This window comes from Hypomesus nipponensis, chromosome 28 (assembly GCF_054491055.1).
Source record: "Hypomesus nipponensis isolate SF chromosome 28, ASM5449105v1, whole genome shotgun sequence".
In the NCBI taxonomy this organism is placed as follows: domain Eukaryota; kingdom Metazoa; phylum Chordata; class Actinopteri; order Osmeriformes; family Osmeridae; genus Hypomesus; species Hypomesus nipponensis.
The window spans coordinates 1,421,911-1,442,184 of NC_140388.1; the positions used below are offsets into that span (position 1 = coordinate 1,421,911).

A 20,274-nucleotide genomic window follows, 5' to 3' on the forward strand; every position below is an offset into this window, starting at 1 on the left:
AACAACCATCGTGCTGATAGGCCAACAGTTTGGCCTGATTTTGACACGGCCAAGTTTCACGCTCGTAAGTTTTTGTATCTGTACACAGTTTTGCATCTGTAGAAATAGTTTTGCATCAAAAAAGGTTTTGTATTATGCAAAATATTTTTGACCAACACTCTTTTTACAGATGCAAATCTTTTTCCAAGAATGCAAAACTATTTCTACGGATGCAAAACCTTTTCTACGGATGCAAAACTCTTTCTACAGATGCAAAATATTATAGACCCTAATTTGACTCCATACATTTCTGGGGAAGGGAGAGGAGGGTGAGAGAGGGAGGGAAAAGGGATGAGTGGGAGAGAGAGAGGAGGAGTAGAAGAGAAGAGTAGGAGGATAAGAAGAAAGGGGGGGGGGTCAAGAAATTGGTGAGGGATGGAGGAAACTTTAACACTTGATACATAATGGAATGCCTTGGGATGACTTTGTGGAGACCCTATGATCCTCACTCACTCCTTTCTGCTCTCCCTGCATGTCACCCTCCCTGTCTGTGTTTGCCGTATGATCATACCCCCCCCCCCAACCCCAGGTGTCACTTACTCCCTCCATCGTACCCCCAACTCTAGTCTCTCCATCCCCCCCCCGTGGATAGTGTTGGGGTCTAATGCTGTGTTCCAGTTGTACTCAGAAGATGGAAGTTTCAAGTTCAACTGGAACGCCCCCTCAATTCGGAATTCCAACCCGGAAAGTCAAAGGAACCCCGCTACCTCTGACATAATCCAAGATAACAGCGCCTTGTATCAACAGTGTAAGAGGTTTACATGGATTGGTTCCATTGTATATTTCAGATCTACTTATATCACACTTCCAGGCCCTTTAGATCATCGAACGAGTTCCTTTTAGCCATTCCACAGACTCGGATGAAAACAAAAGGTGATCGTGCCTTTTCAGTTGTGGCCCCTAGTCTGTGGAATAAATTGCCCATTTTTATCAAGTCATCTCCCATCACCGAGACATTTAAGTCTCGTATTAAAACGCAATTTTATTATTTGGCTTTTAAGTCAATTTAGGGTCACTCGTGCTAAATTGTTTTGTTTGTTGTTTCTATTTATTGTTTGCCTCATTTGATAACTTTTTACAGCACTTTCGTCGGCGTTGGCTGTTTTTAAATGTGCTTTACAAATATACTGACTTGACTTGAAGTTTATACTGTATATTTAAGCAATTCTGTATATTTGTGCCTTATTAAAACTCATTCCTCACAGTACTGTCTAACTGTCTGTGGACATGCTGCTATGGTGTTAGTTGCTATGGTGTTAGAATGCGTGAAATACAGCATAAAGCATTTTTTTCATCGGGTTTTGCTAACAATGGCTAACCTAACTTGTGTTAGGGGGGCAAGCACAACAAGCAAGGCCAAGCTATTTTTTGACTTTGGAAACTGGAATGCGATCAACTTGGGTTAACTTGGGTGTGATGTAGGGCTGTGCGGTATGACGGTATATACCGTGCAACGGTAGAAATGTGTCTACCGGGAGAGATTTGGCTATACCGTTTCAACCGCCGTATACTCCTATCCTATATTTTTGTATTACACGTGTCAATTAAATGTCTGTTTGTTGTATTGTATATAAGCCATCATATAAATCGCATTCTTGCGATATTTAGAATTGTAGTTGAACTTTTATATGATTTGCTATTTTCGTTTGACCTTGAAGCACATTTGCGTTGGTCTGACAGAATTTTCGATGCGGAGTGTATTTTGTCTAAGTGGACCACATTCATGCCGATGCTAATTAATTATATATTTTAGGACCCATTCTGCAGGTAACCAATTCGATTTGTTGTTCAAGTTATGTCTCGTGCTGTAAAATTACACTGGTGGTGTTACTAGCATTCTTGATCTAGGATGACTAGTGAAGGCTAACTACTTACTAACAGAGTGAGGTCATGCCGGGAAATATCAACCTGAGGCTTTAACGTATCGACCGAGCTTTAACAAGGTTGATACCCAAAACCCAAGTTATATGGATAGTAAAACTCAGACTGATCGCTTTCGCTCATTTTGAAATTTTCGTTGGAGGGCATTACGGATCCGCATTGAGTTGTGAGTAGGTCACCACACAGATGGCATGACTGCGCATCAGCCAATCGTAACGCTCGTACTCGTACCTTTTTTGAATCTTTTGTTTTAACTCAAGTGTTGCCTCATGTGAGGCAGTTGTTTTTGTTTGTAATAAATAATCGAGTGCGATGATGAAGTACGGTATGGTTTTTGTACAATTTCTTAATTGAATTTACAGAACAATTACTATACCGTGATATAAAATTCCTCATGCCGTGACAGAAGATTTTGGCCATATCCCCCACCCCTAGTGTGACGTAATTCCCAGTTCCGACTTATGAGGTAACTTGAACGCAGCATATTACCTTTATGACACATCCTCCCTCCCTCCCCCCTCCCTCCCTCCCTCCACTCCGCCTCTACCCTGGTGGGTAGTGTGGGGGTGCAATACCTATCTGACACATCCCATCGCTCCTGGCGAGCTGAACAGCAGGGTGCATCTGTGTGGGAGGGTTGAAATAGGGATGGGAGGAGGAGGGGGAAAGCAGGGGAAGGCAAGAGTGGGGGAGATACTGAGAGGGGAGAAGCAGTGGGACAGTTGAGGTTTAAGGGGGTGGGGAGGTGAGACAGATGTTAATTTGACAACCAGCAAAAGGTCAGTAAGATGATTAGTCAGGTCAGTGATAATTTATTGATTTGGTTTACTCAGTGTTCATACAGTATATTAGATTTGATGGATTTTATAGAATGTTTGAGGATGAAATGGCCAACCCTGAGAGTGTTCAAGTTTTAAACAAAGTCACAGACATTCTTTCCCTTCCACAAACGCACATACACATTAACATCAAATACAACTACACCTCATCCAATTACCATCTGGGTTCAAGTGCCCATTGGTGGCATATGCTAGTGCAGTGGCCATTATTGTGAGATCCATAACTCCATTGCTCAGTCCAGCTTAACATGACTGCGAGCGCGTATAAATATTAGTGCTGTCAGTTTAACGCGTTATTAATGGCGTTAACGCAAACCCAAATTAACGGCGTTGATTTTTTTATCGCGCGATTAACGCAATTTGTAGTTTTTTTTTCATGCTGTTGCGACAACTAGTAATGTTAGAAAAACTACAACACCACACCAGATCTAGCTAGACCGGAAACAAAACAACAGCCACGCCGCACTTGCGAGCCGGCCAAAGAGTAAGGTATGCTCGACTTCATGCAGCGCCGGCTGCGCCGACAGCCTTCTGCAGCCGGCTGACTTGAAGCAGCCAATGGCATTCACTGCCTCAAGTCAGGCAGCTGCAGCCCGCTGTCGGCTGTCATGAAGTCGACTACACCTGTAGGCTAACGTTTGGAATGGCGAGCGCGAGACGCCGAAATGGCTGACAATACAATTCTTAATGGAAAGTTCACTTATAAAAAGTTTAATAATCAAAGTAGGTCTGTGTCAGAACAGTAACGTTAATGATTGGGTGTGTGTGTTTATGTGCATGCAGCTATGCATGTGTGAAATATATGAGTGAGAGAACTCTGTGTGAATTACAGTAGGCCTAACTAGTGCTTCTCTATATTATTGCAGGTATGTGTCTGAACTTCTGGGAGGAGAGAAGTTTGTGTCTTGCTCAGCGGTGCTGCCAGAATTATGTCATCTGTAGCGAGTGATGGAGGTCACTGAGGACGACCCAGCTTACATGATCAAGTTCAAAGAAACCTTCGCAGCAGACATGGAAGGTCGCAAGGAGAAGACCAACATCACATGGCTGAGAGTTGCGACAGCACTTGACCCAAGGTCAGATAGCCATGCTTCATTCTTACACTCATCCTCCTTCTCAGCATTGTTTCTACCAGTGTGTTTGTTTTGTTAGGTTGCTTGCTTCTTTACTTTGTATTTTTGAATTTAGCACTGTAGAGATCGGGGTATTGTCGCAATTTTGTTATACCTGTACTTGTATAAAAGTTGCATTTCATTTCAAGGTTTAAGGACCTCAAGTGTCTGGGCAAACCTCACAGGGCTGAGGTGTGGGATGCGATCCGCGCCTTGCTCCTGGAAATGGAGAGGCCTGCACAGCCGGTTAACCAAGTCACGCCTGAGCCTCCTATGAAGAAACCAACTCTCATGCTTGCACACAAGTCTTCGTCTGATGAAGAGGAGGACAGTATTGAGCAATGTCTGGAGCGCTACAAGGCAGAGCCTCTTGCTGGCATGGATGACTGTCCCCAGGAATGGTGGTCCACACATGAAGGGGCACACAGTGAAATGGCCTGCCTTGCACGCAAGTACTTGGCAACACCAGCCACATCTGTACCATCTGAAAGGTTGTTTTCACTGTCTGGGCAGGTTGTTCAAAAGAAGCGAGCTTCCCTGTTGTCTGAAAATGTCAACAGGCTTGTCTGTTTGAGTAACTGGCTCAAAGCAAAGAAGTAGTAGGCCTTTTATTGGTTACTGTTAATTCTTTCATATGTTCGTTTTTTCTGAAATAAGAGGCTGGGTTGATGAGCCTCTGGTCAATAGAGAGTCCTAGTTTACCTTACATGTGCACTTTATTTTATTTTGTATCGCCCTATATTGATCCCTTAGAAAGGGGTGTTGAAGGGGCTGTTTGTGTGAAAAGGTATGAAATTTAACTGTGTGAAATTGAACACTACATGCCAATGTTGTTTTCAATAAAAAAATATTTGCACAAAACAAGACGATCCACTTTTCCATGTTGATAGAGCATTAAAATGAGAACAAATAATGGGACAAAAAGAAATCAAGGGACATTTAGCATAGATAAAAATGTGCGATTAATCGCGAGTTAACTATGACATTAATGCGATTAATCGCGATTAAATATTTTAATCGTTTGACAGCCCTAATAAATATATTTTTAGCAAGCCGCTCCAAATAACCTCACTTGCCGATTGACACTGCACATCGTTGAGAATTACACAGGTTTAAGCTTGTACAGTCAAGTACCATCCAGTGTAAAAGATCAGGGCCGTGAGCAGGGTGGGAAATTAGCACCTGCCACCAGCCTATGGACGGTACTTTTTCAAAGTGGCGGGTGACTTTGCCTTGTATTCATGGGTTTCAGTCATGTGATTTTTTTTTTGCCGCCGCCATCTTTAGGACCGATTTGCAGCCTCTTCTCAGGTCTCCTCAGTGAGAATGAATGGATTTTGCACACGAAAGTAGCACACCTTACCACTGATGTAAAGCAACGGTATTTAAAGGGGTGATTGACTGGGTTTTTTGGCTACTTCACACTGTTCCTTAAGGTTTCCGAATAGGGTATGTAACATTGGTAGAGTTGAAAGTGGCCCGGGTGCTGTTCTATGCCCCCTGATAGATCCTCTGAAATTTACCTGGGAATAAACACTAGCTTTTCTCCTTTTATGGTATGCTCATTAATATTTAGATGAGCTGGGCGTTGATTGGTTGGTTTTCAACAAGTGAAGCTGGGGAGAAACGCAACACAGCCAACAGCACTCACTGAAACACCGAAGGTGGAGAATTGAAATAAAAACGCATAAATCTTTGTCTACACAACACTGTTTTCAACAGATTGACTAGCTATAATTTGAAACTAGAAAAGGCTGTTCCTGCGAAACAGCAGTGAGAATGCTGAAAACCTGAATGGGGATAGCTGACCATGCTAAAAAAGCTGAAAATAGTGAACATATAGTAGAAAGTTATAAGCTGAATGTCTTGTGAACATTTTAAAGTTTGAATGGTGTCTCTAACTGAAAATATGCTGAATTCGTTAAAGTCCATATGGCAGGTTAACCACCACTGTTGATTAATGGGTACAAAAAGCACTCAAGATATGTATATTATTCAAGAAATCTCAAAATGGTGTCTCAAAATGGTGTTTAAGACCAATTTTTGACGGTTTTTGTGTTAGCATTAGCATAATAGCGCAATTCGGCGATGACGTCACGTTGGGGAGTCGTGGAGGAGAGTAGCCTCAGTCTAGTACTAGAACTATGGCGATCTACTGGGATGAAGAAGAGGTGGCAAGAACAACTAATGTATATGATGGCCCCTAGCCGTATAATTTTGAACCAAGTCGACCTTATGGCCGTCAAAGCCAATTAAATGGATTGTTCATTGTACCGAGGAGAATGAGTGGAGAGTTGATAAAGTGTCCTGGTGAGTTGCTATCATTTAGCAACGCAGCAACAACACCTGGAGCTTGTCTATGAACAGCAGTGCACATATACTATTTATTTTGACTGTCAGTGAATAACACCGAGTGGAAGTCAACTTTTTCTTTATATCTAGTGATCATTCAGGGCCTGACATTAACTTTTTGAGGCACTACACTAAGTAGCCTACATAAGTTCCACTTTTTCAATCACAGGTCACGTCCGGGTAAAGATTGTGCCTTTGACCAACGAAGATGAGCTGTAATAATATACAAATGATAACAATTGAGGTGTTATAAAAATCGTATTTGTTACATTAAACATTTACACAATTTCTGCAGAATAAAACACTCTGTTACGTACTGTATTGCATCTTCGTCCCAATATCTCTAGCTACAGACCGTGCAGCTAATTTGATGCCTAACACTTGAACGGGGGCTTATTACTTGAAAGAGGAATTATTTACTGCGTCTCCTCAGTTACATTATATGTGCTTTGAAATACTGTGACTTGCTAAAGTAGGCAAATGGCTAGAACATAACATTTTATAATAATTTCAGTCAATCAAACAGCTGCGAGACCCAGTGAAATGTTAGCATCAATGTCTATAGCATCGCTAAAGAGGAGAGAGGGTATAATATCTGGGGAAATTGTAGTGTGTGCTTGCTTGCGTCGGTTGCAAATGGGTCAGTTTATTATGAAAAAAGCCGCTCCCCCTTTGATACATACAAGCTATTCTAATAACGTTGTCACCGGCAGTATTTTTCAGATGGAATCGCGATTCAAACAGTGTACTAACTGAAAATATGCCCGAAAACACGTAAATAAGCTGGACATTTATTTAGGGGGAAATGGCAAATTCAAAAGAAGTTTGCTGGAAGCCATCATTATCAGTAAATAAGCCAAAAGCGACCATTTCTGTCGGTCTCAGTCGAGCAAGCTAGCCTAGCTGCTGTTGCTAGCCAAACTTCACTGAATGTGCTGGAAATGAAAACGTTTCTTTTGCCAGAAAAGCCTGTGGCATTGAAGAGTGACACGCCACACTAGCTTGAGTTTAAATACATTATTTAATGTGACATTACTTACTGTACATGCAAGTCTTGAATTTCTTAAATGTATGATGCTGCCACTACAAGGCAAGATACGATACTACCATTGTAGAACTACTTACTGTGCAACAGTCTATCCAGCCTAGCACATCCAAGAAAGTCGTATCTACTGCGTCGTCTCAGTTACACTATCAGGGCTTGTAAACACTGTGACTTGCTAAACAAACAGCTGCAAGAACCAGTGAAATGTTATATACTGCCACTGCTAGCAAACTAACATTAGCTATCATCGCTAACGACATTGGCTAACTCAACTTCGGTCGGCTATCATCGGTCTTTGCAAGTTGGCCAGTGCAAGTAACAGCTGAAAATTGTGAAATTCTTTAGAAAGTTATAAGCTGAAGCTTCAAAGCGATCGAAAAGGTATTTTAAATAGGGGCTGGACAAAGGCATAAAACGACAGAAAAGAGAAGAAAAACGCTAAACAAAGTGAAAAAAATCTGAAAGAAGAGAAACAATGCATAAAAATGAGAACATTTAGCAAAAAAATATTTGCTGGAGTTTCAAAAGGCCTGAAATGTATGTTAGAAAGGACCTGCAGCAAGATGAACGCAGAAAAGTACAGAAAAGATAAGAAAAATGCAAAAGTACTGGCAGTTAGAAGGTACCGCTGTGAAAGGTATTTTTGAAAGGACCTGGTGCAAGATGAAGGCAGAAAACAGAAGAAAAGAAGAAGAAAAATGCAAAACAAAAAGGGGAAAAATTCTGAAAGATGAGCTGCAGGAAAATTTGAAAATTGAGCAGAAAACCAGTTGCTGAAGTCTGGGTTGAACGAATTTGAAGGTAAAAGGACAACACTGGAATGATTTGAACTTACTGGAAAAACGTAGCAACCACTGAACATTGGCAACAGACTGGCCACATTTCTAACCTAGAATCTAGGTTTCAGGTTCAAGACGGAGGAGAAACTAATCATGCGTGCCTGCACACCCAGTCCTGTTCAGACACTTAATTTAAGATGAAATCAAAATGATAATTCATAGTGCAGGGTTGCCAATGTTGTTGTTGTCCCTGGTGAGTTTTTTTATACGTAAATAATAAGATCATGCTACATCTAACCAGCGGATCAGTTCTTGCAAGTGTGTCAAAGTGGTATGTTTTAACACCGTAGGCTTGAATAATAACCGAAGGCGTGAAGCTAGAGGATGCAATGGAAGATTTCCTACATAAGCTAGATGTACAACTTCAAATTGAAAACAGAGAAGATATTTCGGTAGACAAGTTACTTAACATCTGTGTTCAATATCGTCGATTAAAAGTAAAAGCTTTCCAGTTACTAAGCGTTTGTTTGTAGGATTACAGTAAAGGCTGTTATATGCTACTCCGTACTATACGATTACGGACACATGGGAAGGGCCTACGCATAGTTGGAACGCCCTGAAACGCCCTCTCCGTCGTCTGCGGGGCCGTCGGAGACCTTTGCACCGTTTAAATTCCTGTCGATCCGTCGTGCCGTGCTGTACGCGACGGATACCCCTTGGCCGTGATTGGTCCGCTACAACATAATTTCCAAACAACATCATTTCCGACTTCGACAGAAAGGCGTTTTCTCTAAGGTCGTCTTTTTGAAAGACGTCTGTGATGAGAACTTCTTGGAGAGAAATTTTATTGTGAGCTAGTTTATGCTCTACTCTAGCGAATTCAGAAACGAGAGTTTGTTGTCTGTGCACTGACTACCACAATTTAGTGACCTAGAGTAGTACATTGTAGTTTTGACTGTACATACAGTTTGTATGGATCTTTTTGTTTCCAATTATATCAGTCTTTTTGTTTATCATTTTTCACATTGGATTATACACTTGGTGGAGAAATGAATTCACAATACCAGAGCCTTGTCTATATCGCAGGGGTGTCAAACTCATTTTCACCGAGGGCCACATCAGCATGGTTGCCGTCAAAGGGCCAGGTGTAACTACGATGTAACGTCAGTAACGATGTAAAAACATGGTGTTTTTGTTGTAGCTTTTGTGAACATAGGGCATATTATGCTGCAATTTAAGTCCGCCTTTTAATTCTTGGACAATCTGCTGTTTTTCTTGGAGGATAAATGTGCAAATTTTTCTCAGTGTTTGTTGACAAAATGCAAGCGCGCATAGCGCAAGAGAAAAACTTGTTTTGCCCTTCATCTGAACGCAGAATAGCTTTTTGAGCTTTATGTAAAATAAACATTGCCGTTTTCCAATAGGTAAAACCTTGTCTAATGAAGGTGATGTCTTCATCATTGCTGGCTCCAAATTGTCGATAAGGGAAGCAGAAACATGCTAGCTTGGCTGAGTACTCTAACCAAGTTCGAGAGCGATACCAACTTGGGTTGAATGCCCTTGAGGCCTTGAGTTTGTCTTTACTATAATATTATGTGACTGCACCTGCTGCACTCATCGTCTGAATAGTGACAGCTGGTTAGAGTGTCACACGTGTGATGAGAGGTGGGAGATAAACAACGACGATTTCTAATTTACAAAGACGCAACAAAGCAACGTGTTTTCGACAAAAAAACGCTTCTCCACCTACTGTTCTGGCGGTGAATTGTTTTCAGCACCCCCAGCCTTCGGAGAACCATAAAGGCAACAGAAATGCTAATTAATCCGTCCTATCCGGCGGCCCGCCCATCCTTAACGGAGTCGGAGTACCATACTGGCACCTTAACGCCAGCTGCAGCAAACACTTAGCTACCCCAGCCCTGATTTGGCTGTTCGTGACGGTCAGCTATGACAGTCGCTCCTCGATTTTTGCATATTTCTCTAAAACGTGCTAAAATAAAAACGATATAGCTAGATTATGTACACTTTAAGCTCAATGTACATACCTTGTTTGGCCAATTTGGTCGATACTGTAGTTGAAGAAAAAGTCCAATGGAGAGCCATATCGCGCTAGCTCGATTAAAAGAGAAAAACTAACATTTACCTAGCATCCACACCTCAAACAAGTTAACCTAGACGCAAAACTGTACGTCCAATCCAAAAAATAAGGATATATTCGGAGACCCAAGACTCTGCCGAAACCATTGATATCCTTTATGTGTCTGTGCGGTCAGAAATACAACTCTTTTGGCAGTTTCCAAAACGTCACCCAATTCTGCTTTCATGGTGCGTGTCTGTTTGGTTGCCACGGTGATGGCGCAGCTGTGATCCCTAACAAGCTGGGCAGAGAATCACAAATTTAGCTGGAATCCACACCTCAAACAAGTTAACCTAGACGCAAAACTATACGTCCAATCCCAAAAATTTTGATATTTTCCGAGACCCAAGACTCTCCCGAAACCAGACATGTCCTTTATATGTCAGTGCGGTCAGAAATACGACTCTACCGGCAGTTTAAAAACACGTCTACTTTCGAAATTCTCTGACGAATTTTACCCACCTCTCCATTGAAGTTAGTGAGAGAATTTGAAAGGCTACTCTCGCTTCAAGGCTCAAAGCTGAAAATCTGTAAATGTGAGCTCTTTAGTAGTTACATTGGCTGAAAGAGGACAAGTTTTCCTACATTTTAAGGTATAACTTGTTTCTGTAAGTTAAACTATATGAACGTCAGAGGAATTTGTTTGACAATTTAGTTGAATACCAGAAAAAGAGCGCTGGCTGCTCAATCATAAAAATCAAGAAGGAGCTGAATGTTTAATTTGCACAAAAACCTTAATTCTTTAAAAAGTATAAAAGTGAGAAATACCAAAAGTCATAGCCATCATCTCCTGAAGGAGCTGAACGTTTTGATACAAAAATTGTATGAATCGGTGAAAGTATGCAGGACTAGTTAAAGGCCAAAAAACGGCGGAAGAACTGAGAAGTTGAAAAGCTGAGAAAGTTGAAATGCTTAACAGCATTCTCACAATAATAACTAGAAAATGCATTTCCTGCTGAAAATGCGTTGGAATGCTGAAATCTGAAATTATTTTTTTTAATGGCTGAAAATACAGAAATAAGAAAATACCCTCAAACTGAAATTAATTTAACAAATGTATGACTTACTCAAAAGAGGGAGTGAAACTATGCGGGAGAATACGTTTGAACGTTGTGAAGCAATCGAAGAAAAAGTTTAATTTCAAGAGGCAGTGTGGAAGCTGAACTGCATCAACAAAGCTATAAGAGCTTAAATTGCCTACAATGCGGGATAAGCTGAAAGTTGAACTGTTAAACAGAAGAAGTTATCGTTGTAACGAGAATATTATAGTTTTAACAGCTGAAATTATAGTTGGGACAGTAATATCAGTAGCAGATGTAGCCTATCATTGAGTGTGTTTACTCGTCTTTCCTAGTAGGATTCAATGTTTTGATTGAATGAAACATACAGCAGTAGTAGGGCTGATACGGGAAGACACGACGACACTTTGCTGCAGAAGCATGATGGTGCACGTTTTGTCCGTGGACCATACAACGATTAATAAAAAGAATCATGTAGACGTGTTTGAGTAATCGCATAACTAATTACACATGTAAACGGAGTAATCGTATTATTGGTATAAAGTGACAATTGCTATCGGGTTTTTCCATGGTCAAGAGAACGCACTCAGTGGCGTAGTAGAAGAAAACAGTAGCATTAGCATAGTAGTTAGCAAAAGAGATATTAGCAGCATCTTCAGAATTAGTAGTTGTAGTGTGGCATAATATATAGCAGTATCAGTAGTGGTAGTAGTTGTGTTGTGGTGCTCTTAGTCTTTTAATGAGACAAGTTGACTGAATCGCTTGTCTTGTGTCTCCACTAATCAGCTAATACCAATCACCTGTGTAAGAGACTGTTTGTGTGGTTGCCACGGTGATGGTGCAGCTATGGCTGCTAATGCGCTGAAGGCAGAGACTACCAGAAATTTAGCAAGAATCCACACCTCAAACAAGTTAACGTAGATGCAAAACTATACGTCCAATACAAAAAATAAATATATTTTCCGAGACCCAAGACTCTGCCGAAACCAGAGATGTCCTTTATATGGCTGTGCGTTCAGAAATACGACTATAACGGCAGTTTATAAATCTTGTTATTTTTTGTTTTCTGTGAAGAATTTGTCACCACATTTGCATTGGACTCTATGGGGCGAGAGTTGGACTTTGTCTTGCTTTCGTGGGGCTCTGAACAAATGTGTAAGTATTTTGGATTCCACAGACAACTGTCTACAACCAGCACAAAATTAGCTATCTATTGATCCAAAAACAAAGCATGAAGAGCGAAAATTGTGGCAATGCTGGCAAACTAGAAATATGTTTTCAACGACACCCGAAGCTTCCCTCCGCTCTAAGCAATTCAGTCTGCACTCTGGGCTTTCTCGTAAACACCCATGTAAATCTCAGAAACGGTTTCAAAAAGTCATGAAACGTAATCAGTGATATTGAAAAAAGTTGAATAGATATCAAAAAGCTGAATTAAAAAAAAAATAGTTTATGGTTTTGTCAACGTTTTAAAGTTTAAATGGTGGCTCTGGCTGAAAGATTGAGGAAGAAGAAGGATTTGGAAGTTGAAGAAGTTTTAAGAAGTTTGAGAGGATTTGAAAGAAAACTCCATTGGAAACCCATGTAAAAAATATTATGAATATTGATTTATATTAATTCAAGCACAAGAGGTACAAAGCTGAAAAGTCATAGCAGTCATAGCCTGAAACTGCTGAATTTTTTGATAGCTGAACAGTTTTAATAGCTGAAGATTTGAAGGCGCTGAAAGGTGCCGCGGAAGAAATAGAATAAGAGGAAGTTGAACTAGAACATGCATTTCCTGCTGAAAATGCGTTGGAATACTGAAATCTGATTATTTATTTTTTCTTCAAATGGCTGAAGATACAGAAATGAGAAAATACCTTCAAACTGAAATTAATTTAACAAATGTATGACTTACTCAAAAGAGGGAGTGTGGAAGCTGAACTGCATCATCTAACGAAGCTCAGTGCTTAAAAACTATGCGGGAGAATACGTTTGAACGTTGTGAAGCAATCGAAGAAAAAGTTTAATTTCAAGAGGCAGTGTGGAAGCTGAACTGCATCAACAAAGCTGTAAGAGCTTAAATTGCCTACAATGCGGGATAAGCTGAAAGTTGAACTGTTAAACAGAAGAAGTTATCGTTGTAACGAGAATATTATAGTTTTAACAGCTGAAATTATAGTTGGGATAGTAATATCAGTAGCAGATGTAGCCTATCATTGAGTGTGTTTACTCGTCTTTCCTAGTAGGATTCAATGTTTTGATTGAATGAAACATACAGCAGTAGTAGGGCTGATACGGGAAGACACGACGACACTTTGCTGCAGAAGAATGATGGTGCACGTTTTGTCCGTGGACCATACAACGATTAATAAAAAGAATCATGTAGATGTGTTTGAGTAATCGCATAACTAATTACACATGTAAACGGAGTAATCGTATTATTGGTATAAAGTGACAATTGCTATCGGGTTTTTCCATGGTCAAGAGAACGCACTCAGTGGCGTAGTAGAAGAAAACAGTAGCATTAGCATAGTAGTTAGCAAAAGAGATATTAGCAGCATCTTCAGAATTAGTAGTTGTTGTGTGGCATAAGATATAGCAGTATCAGTAGTGGTAGTAGTTGTGTTGTGGTGCTCTTAGTCTTTTAATGAGACAAGTTGACTGAATCGCTTGTCTTGTGTCTCCACTAATCAGCTAATACCAATCACCTGTGTAAGAGACTGGCGCTTGTTTGTGTGGTTGCCACGGTGATGGTGCAGCTATGGCTGCTAATGCGCTGAAGGCAGAGACTTCCAGAAATTTAGCAAGAATCCACACCTCAAACAAGTTAACGTAGATGCAAAACTATACGTCCAATACAAAAAAAAAAGATATTTTCCGAGACCCAAGACTCTGCCGAAACCAGAGATGTCCTTTATATGGCTGTGCGTTCAGAAATACGACTATAACGGCAGTTTATAAATCTTGTTATTTTTTGTTTTCTGTGACGAATTTATCACCACATTTGCATTGGACTCTATGGGGCGAGAGTTGGACGTTGTCTCGCTTTCGTGAGGCTCTGAACAAATGTGTAAGTCTTTTGGATTCCACAGACAACTGTCTACAACTAGCACAAAATTAGCTATCTATTGATCCAAAAACGAAGCATGAAGAGCGAAAATTGTGGCAATGCTGGCAAACTAGAAATATGTTTTCAATGACACCAGAAGCTTCCTTCCGCTCTAAGCGATTCATTCAGTCTGCACTCTGGGCTTCCTCGTACACACCCATGTAAATCTCAGAAACGGTTCGAAAAAGTCATGAAACATAATCAGTGATATAAAAAAAAAATTGAATAGATATCAAAAAGCTGAATTATTTAAAAATAGTTTAGGGTTTTGTCAACGTTTTAAAGTTTAAATGGTGGCTCTAGCTGAAAGATTGAGGAAGAAGAAGGATTTGGAAGTTGAAGAAGTTTGAAAGGATTTGAAAGAAAACTCCATTGGAAACCCATGTTAAAAATATTATGAATATTGATTTATATTAATTCAACTATAAGAGGTACAAAGCTGAAAAGTCATAGCCCCCATGGCCTGAAACTGCTGAATCTTTTGATAGTTGAATGGTTTAAATAGCTGAAGATTTGAAGGCGCTGAAAGGTGCCACGGAAGAAATAGAAGATAAATTATAATGCTGAAGCAGCATTCCAACAATAATAAGAAAGAGAAACAGGAAAACAATAGTGAGAATGCTTAACAGCATTCTCACAATGATAATGTTAGTTGTTTCCACTTCTGTTGTCGAAGCAAACTGGATTGACTTAACGTCACTGTGTCTAATCCCGACCAGTTTTTAGCTAACATTCTGATAAAATGCCACTTCGAATATTGATAAAAATGATTGTATCACGCTTTCAGCTGATTTACTGATTTTACGTTAAGCTTTAACTTTACTACCTTTCGAACTAAATATAAAAAAAAAGAAGTTAGCTTATCCTTTACTAGTGCCGGTAAAAAGACGCTGGCGCCGGTAAATTAGCCGTGCTCTACCCTTGTCCAAACCAGACCGCACTTATACTCGTAGTAAACACTAGGTTGCTGCTGTTTTTCCGGGGATATTAACTTGATCCTGGGTCACCAAACTTTCTATAATGCTGTCAATATATACGGGGACATCAAGATATTACGCTTCAACATCTCCAAACTATGCGATAAAATCTCAATGGGACTATTTACCACCACCTGCTGGATGTTTTGTTGAACTCTTCTCATGTCATAGTAAAAAGCGTCGCCCGAGTGGTCTTTCGGCTTTTTCCTCATCAATGTAACTTTCCTAAATCATTTAGACATGTAAACGTCCATATATGTTTATGAAATTTGACACGTAGATTGTTTGGTATGCCTAAAATAATATTACTTACACTTTGCTAGCGATTGCAAAAGAAAATGGTGTCAAAAAGACCGGAAACTTGGTGTCCAAACCCCGTTCAGGTTTGGACAATAGTAGTTTACAGCGGTCGAGATTGGACACAGTAACGCTAGGTGGGAAGAACTTTACATCTTAGCAACCAAATTATATCGTGATTCAACTCAGCTTCAGTTAGCTAGCTTTAGATATCTTGCTAAAATATAACCTGACAAGAATCTGGACAAACATGCATCGTGAATTGTAGATTTGCATAACAACAAGGGTTATTTATTTGAATGAAACACAGGAACATAAAACAATGGTAGCCCCATTGCCAATAAACTAGGCTAAATCAGACATTCTATCTATGCTCTTGCGTTAGCAAGCTAAACTAGTTTACATGCCTACAGTCTACGTGTTTTCGCCATCGAGCTGTTCTTGCATTGCTTGCAAATCAGCGTTAATAAAAAGCTAGAGTCTATCTAACATTGACTAGACGGACATGGCTGATGTTTGTCTATACCGTAGCATAGAAGATCCCTGTGCAGTTCGACCCTCGAGACATTTGCGGGAACCATTTCACCAAGGGCGGTTTTGAAACCTTCGGACTATGTAAAGCAGGAGCGTTCCCACCTTACGTTCATCACAACCGCAAGCTGTAGTATGATTTTGTCGGTAACAGTTATTAGCAATGCTAACGTATCCTGTATCTATCACCTGCGTTTCTCCAGTTCTTTCAAATAGATAATCTAGACATGCGTTAGCAATAGGCCAGACTGCTGTTTTCTAGTAATTTTTTCGGAAGTCAGGTGGCTGAACGGTGAGGGAGTCGGCTAGTAATCAGAAGGTCGCCAGTTCGATTCCCGGCTGTGCCACATGACGTTGTGTCCTTGGGCAAGGCACTTCACCCTACTTGCCTCAGGGGGACTGTCCCTGTACTTACTGTAAGTCGCTCTGGATAAGAGCGTCTGCTAAATGACTAAATGTAAATGTATGGCAACTTAGGCTGCGAAACTAGTCTGGTCCGGGGCAGGCTAACTGTCAGGCTTAGCGTGACTTGGTGCTTAACCAGACCTTCTTGTAACACTGACCCAACGGGAACACGATTTGCCACGTATATTCTCATTTTCTTATTCTCATCAGTTCAATATGTTCAACATTGATAAAAAATCAACTTAAATAGCCTACATAGGCTACAACATTTAGCCTAATGCATTAAACAATGATGAACAATGCATTGATAGGCTACACACCTTAGCCGTTAAATATATGGATGTTAGTTTGTGATTTCAAATGTTTACGCATCAGTCATAGGCCTATACCTCAATCTAAAATATCCAAGTATAATTATCATAGCAATATAATTGTTAACAGTAGCCTACAATTGCAAAACAAACCTAAATCCGCCCTCCATTTCCCTGACACAAAACCCATGCTAAAAAGTTAGGCTACTGGATAATGTATTGATTAATAGTAGGCTATTTATTTTTAAACTATGTCAAAAAAGTCAATTTAGATTAGTTTAGAGGGTATTTTTTAATCAACGAAGTAAAGGTCTAAAAAGGTCCTCGACCTACGTAGCCTATCGTTCACGACGTCAATCATGCCGTGTCATTTTATTTTGATTGAAGCGGTGGATGAGGGAGCTGTCATTGTACACAATTTAAAGGGAACGTTCTTACTGGAAGAAGTCACGTGGCCGTGTGCATTGCTTTTGCCGTGGTGGATTGTATGATCCATGTTTTACCTCTCGGGCTGCTTAAGAATAGGGTGCACGCGCAATTAGCTTGACTACTTAAATCTGACTTGAATTAGTAGGACTGCGTAAGCTGAAATTGGCCTTTATGGGACCGCTTAAGCCCCGCTTGACTAATTAAACTTATTCAAGTCTGGTTTAGGACTTTAAGTCAAGCTTTTTTGAGCGGCCTTTATGGAACAGGCCCTGGACCCGATTTTTTCCGATTTGGCCCAATGATTCAACAGGTCACTCATTACTCCCAGACGGCTCGTGGCCCATGTACGCCCATAGGTAGCGCTATAAAACACGCCCAAAGTCTACATGATTTCCCCAGCACCGCATTACTCTAAAATGCCTGAATTTTTTTATAAATGCCTTATTTCTCATGGGGAACAGAAAAGCCTCAAGGACCCATATTGTCAGACTTATGAATTTTCTTGTACTGTCCAAATTTGGTACAACCTTCAAAACCCTTTTCCTCATGAACCATAGATCCAATCGACTTGAAATTTGTTCCAGATGTGTCTAATACATGTTTTTATAAAGGGTCAAATTGAATAAGAAATGCAATACAAAATGGCTGAAAGAAGTGTATTTAAGTAAATGTCCACATTGCCTCAATATTTTTTTTGTTAATCAAATATAATTTGGACTGATTGCTTTTCAAACCTAATAGGGTTCAAGATGACATCACTCTGAAGTACCATCAACAATTTCACCTTGGTATGTCAAAATATGATAGAATTTGAGTAGTTTAAACTTTGGCTTAATCTAACAACTCCTACAACAGAAGAAACAGCTTACTTTTTTATACAGTAACTGAATGTGACAATATTCAATACTGAGAATAGCTCAATGGACTGGGACAGTGACCGGCAAAGTATGAGGTTGTAGCTTTGAATCCAGCAGCAGTCTTTTAGCCTGTCTTAAATTTGAATGTTTAGTTAACAGGATGACGTCATTACAAAATACCAACCGCAATTTTGTGCAATTCCACTTTGAAATGTCAACCGTTTCTTAACCTTTGTCCCAAAGCTGACCAAAGCTAATACTCTGCCCTTTCTACTCATACATTCTCAACAGTTTATGTGTAGCAGAGAGGATAGAGGCTGCCTTGTAACCTTAAGCTCATGAGTTCATATCCCCATTCAGCCTGTCGTAGTTGGCCCAACATGAAGTAATTTTGCTCACTTGTTGTCCAACTCTTGACCTTCTACAATGTACATTTTTATAATATTTTGCAATTTTTCAGAGGAACCCGCATCGCTGCTTGAAGCTATATTTATTATTAGTATTTCATGTAGCCAGCTGTAGATAAAATGTATCGTAAGATTATAGCTTGTTAGAAAATAGGTAAATTGTAAGTGGGCTGATGAATAAAAAAACGTCCCATTTACTTCAACAGATGGTTAAACGTTAAGTAGAAACAATATAGTCTTCATTAGGCTACTGTTTGGTACAGTATGGTAGCTAGCATAGCCATTTCTATCTCTGCTTCACAATGATGCGTTATGTATTATAAGTTAATGTAATACATAAATGTTCATGAAGTATCAGACATGATACAACACACCAGTAACCAATTGACATTATGTGTTTATATACCGAAAATATCCGTGAATCGATATGGTGCTGCCGTCTGTCCCGCCGAAAACCATTCAAACAGGATGTGCAGTGTTTTTTTAACAACAGCAAGCTACCAGAACCACGTGACAAAGAAGCTCTAGCTTTTTTCCTGTGTTTCACTGGCAGTGGGTTCACAATGTTGTATTTCACTCCATTCTACACCAAACACGTCAGGGAGGACTGTCTTTTGTAGATACGAGTCAGCTGAAGATAGCAAGAATATAGGATTTCTTTAACTGAGCCTGTTTCATTCATCATTTGCCTGAGAAAGCTTCCATTGGCCAGCTTCATTGAAAACCATTCAAACCGGTTGACAGCAGTGAGTTTTTTGGAAACTACAGCGAGCTACATGAACCACGTGATCATGTGTCGTCGAGATCAAAGCATGTTGCAACTTTCTTTTTCTCTGGCTCTGAGCTAGTCTAGCTTGAGTCATTTGCTAATTTAAGTATGTTGACAGGGCTCCAGACTAAAAGCGGTGGGCCAAAACTCAAAATTATGCATTTGAACAATCCCTGGCGATGGAGGACCTGGATTTTTTTCTATCGCTTCAAAACTTTTCTACAACCCTTAAAAAGTTTGTTGGCATGTCCAGTTCTTGCACATGTTTCAAGGAAAAAAAATTGTTTTCTTTATCGACACAGGCATGTTATCCGGACAACTATAGTCCACATCCAATAAGAGCTCATATACATGACACCTTCATAAAATCCACCAATTGAATACCCCGATATTCTAGGCGTGTAAAGTAGGAAGTAAACATTCACATGTGCATTTTGGTGAGCCGGTATATATTGACAGTGGTCGACTGGGCTTCAAATGTATGGAAAGAAAGTCAAATGGATGACCAATTCAGGTATTCTCTAAAGAAACATTGCAACATTCCACTTAAACGAGCATATTTGTTATATTATTGCGCTGCTATTAGTCATCAGAGCAAGTTAACAGTTAAGTGATAATGAAATGTGCAGAACATTGTTCAAATAAATGTACAGTAATGTTTTATGTGTGTGTTGCCTAAACATATAATAATGACATGAATCAATGTCCTGAATTATGTACATACATAATTATAATTAGCCAAGAGTAGGTATACCACTTCAGTAACACTTATGTATTCAAGGCCACAACTAGTTGCAATCATGCTGTATGAAATAGCTAATCTATAAGAACAATAATATAACTAATACAAGTAGTAAAACCCTTTTGAGATAAAAATAACTTAAATGCTTTGGTAAAAGGTAAGTTTTAAGCTGTCTTTTTAAAATGTCTAGAGTGTTTCATTCCCTAATATTTATGGGTAATTTGTTCCATAGTTTTGGGGCGTAATTGGCAA

At 39.8% G+C, this 20,274-nt stretch overlaps 2 protein-coding genes across 4 annotated transcripts in view; one reads left to right on the top strand and one right to left on the bottom strand.

Annotated features, from left to right (window-relative positions):
• The window catches only part of slc23a2 (solute carrier family 23 member 2), an 86,258-nt gene that overhangs the window by 52,149 nt on the left and 13,835 nt on the right, over positions 1–20,274 (bottom strand). The window contains exon 1 of one of the 3 annotated variants that reach the window (XM_084694932.1): positions 10,093–10,368. The exons of 1 other annotated variant lie outside the window; for it this stretch is intronic. The gene's annotated coding sequence lies outside the window, so the exon portion shown is untranslated. Of the gene's footprint in view, positions 1–2,495; positions 2,617–10,092; positions 10,369–20,274 lie in introns of those variants that run through there. One more of the 3 variants, XM_084694933.1, reaches the window with a different exon arrangement.
• LOC146219332 (E3 SUMO-protein ligase ZBED1-like) lies at positions 3,693–4,692 on the top strand. The gene is made up of 2 exons (XM_084694939.1): positions 3,693–3,835; positions 4,021–4,692. The coding sequence occupies exons 1-2, from the start codon at positions 3,708–3,710 to the stop codon at positions 4,469–4,471; spliced, it is 579 nt and encodes a 192-aa protein (XP_084551065.1). The 5' UTR covers positions 3,693–3,707; the 3' UTR covers positions 4,472–4,692.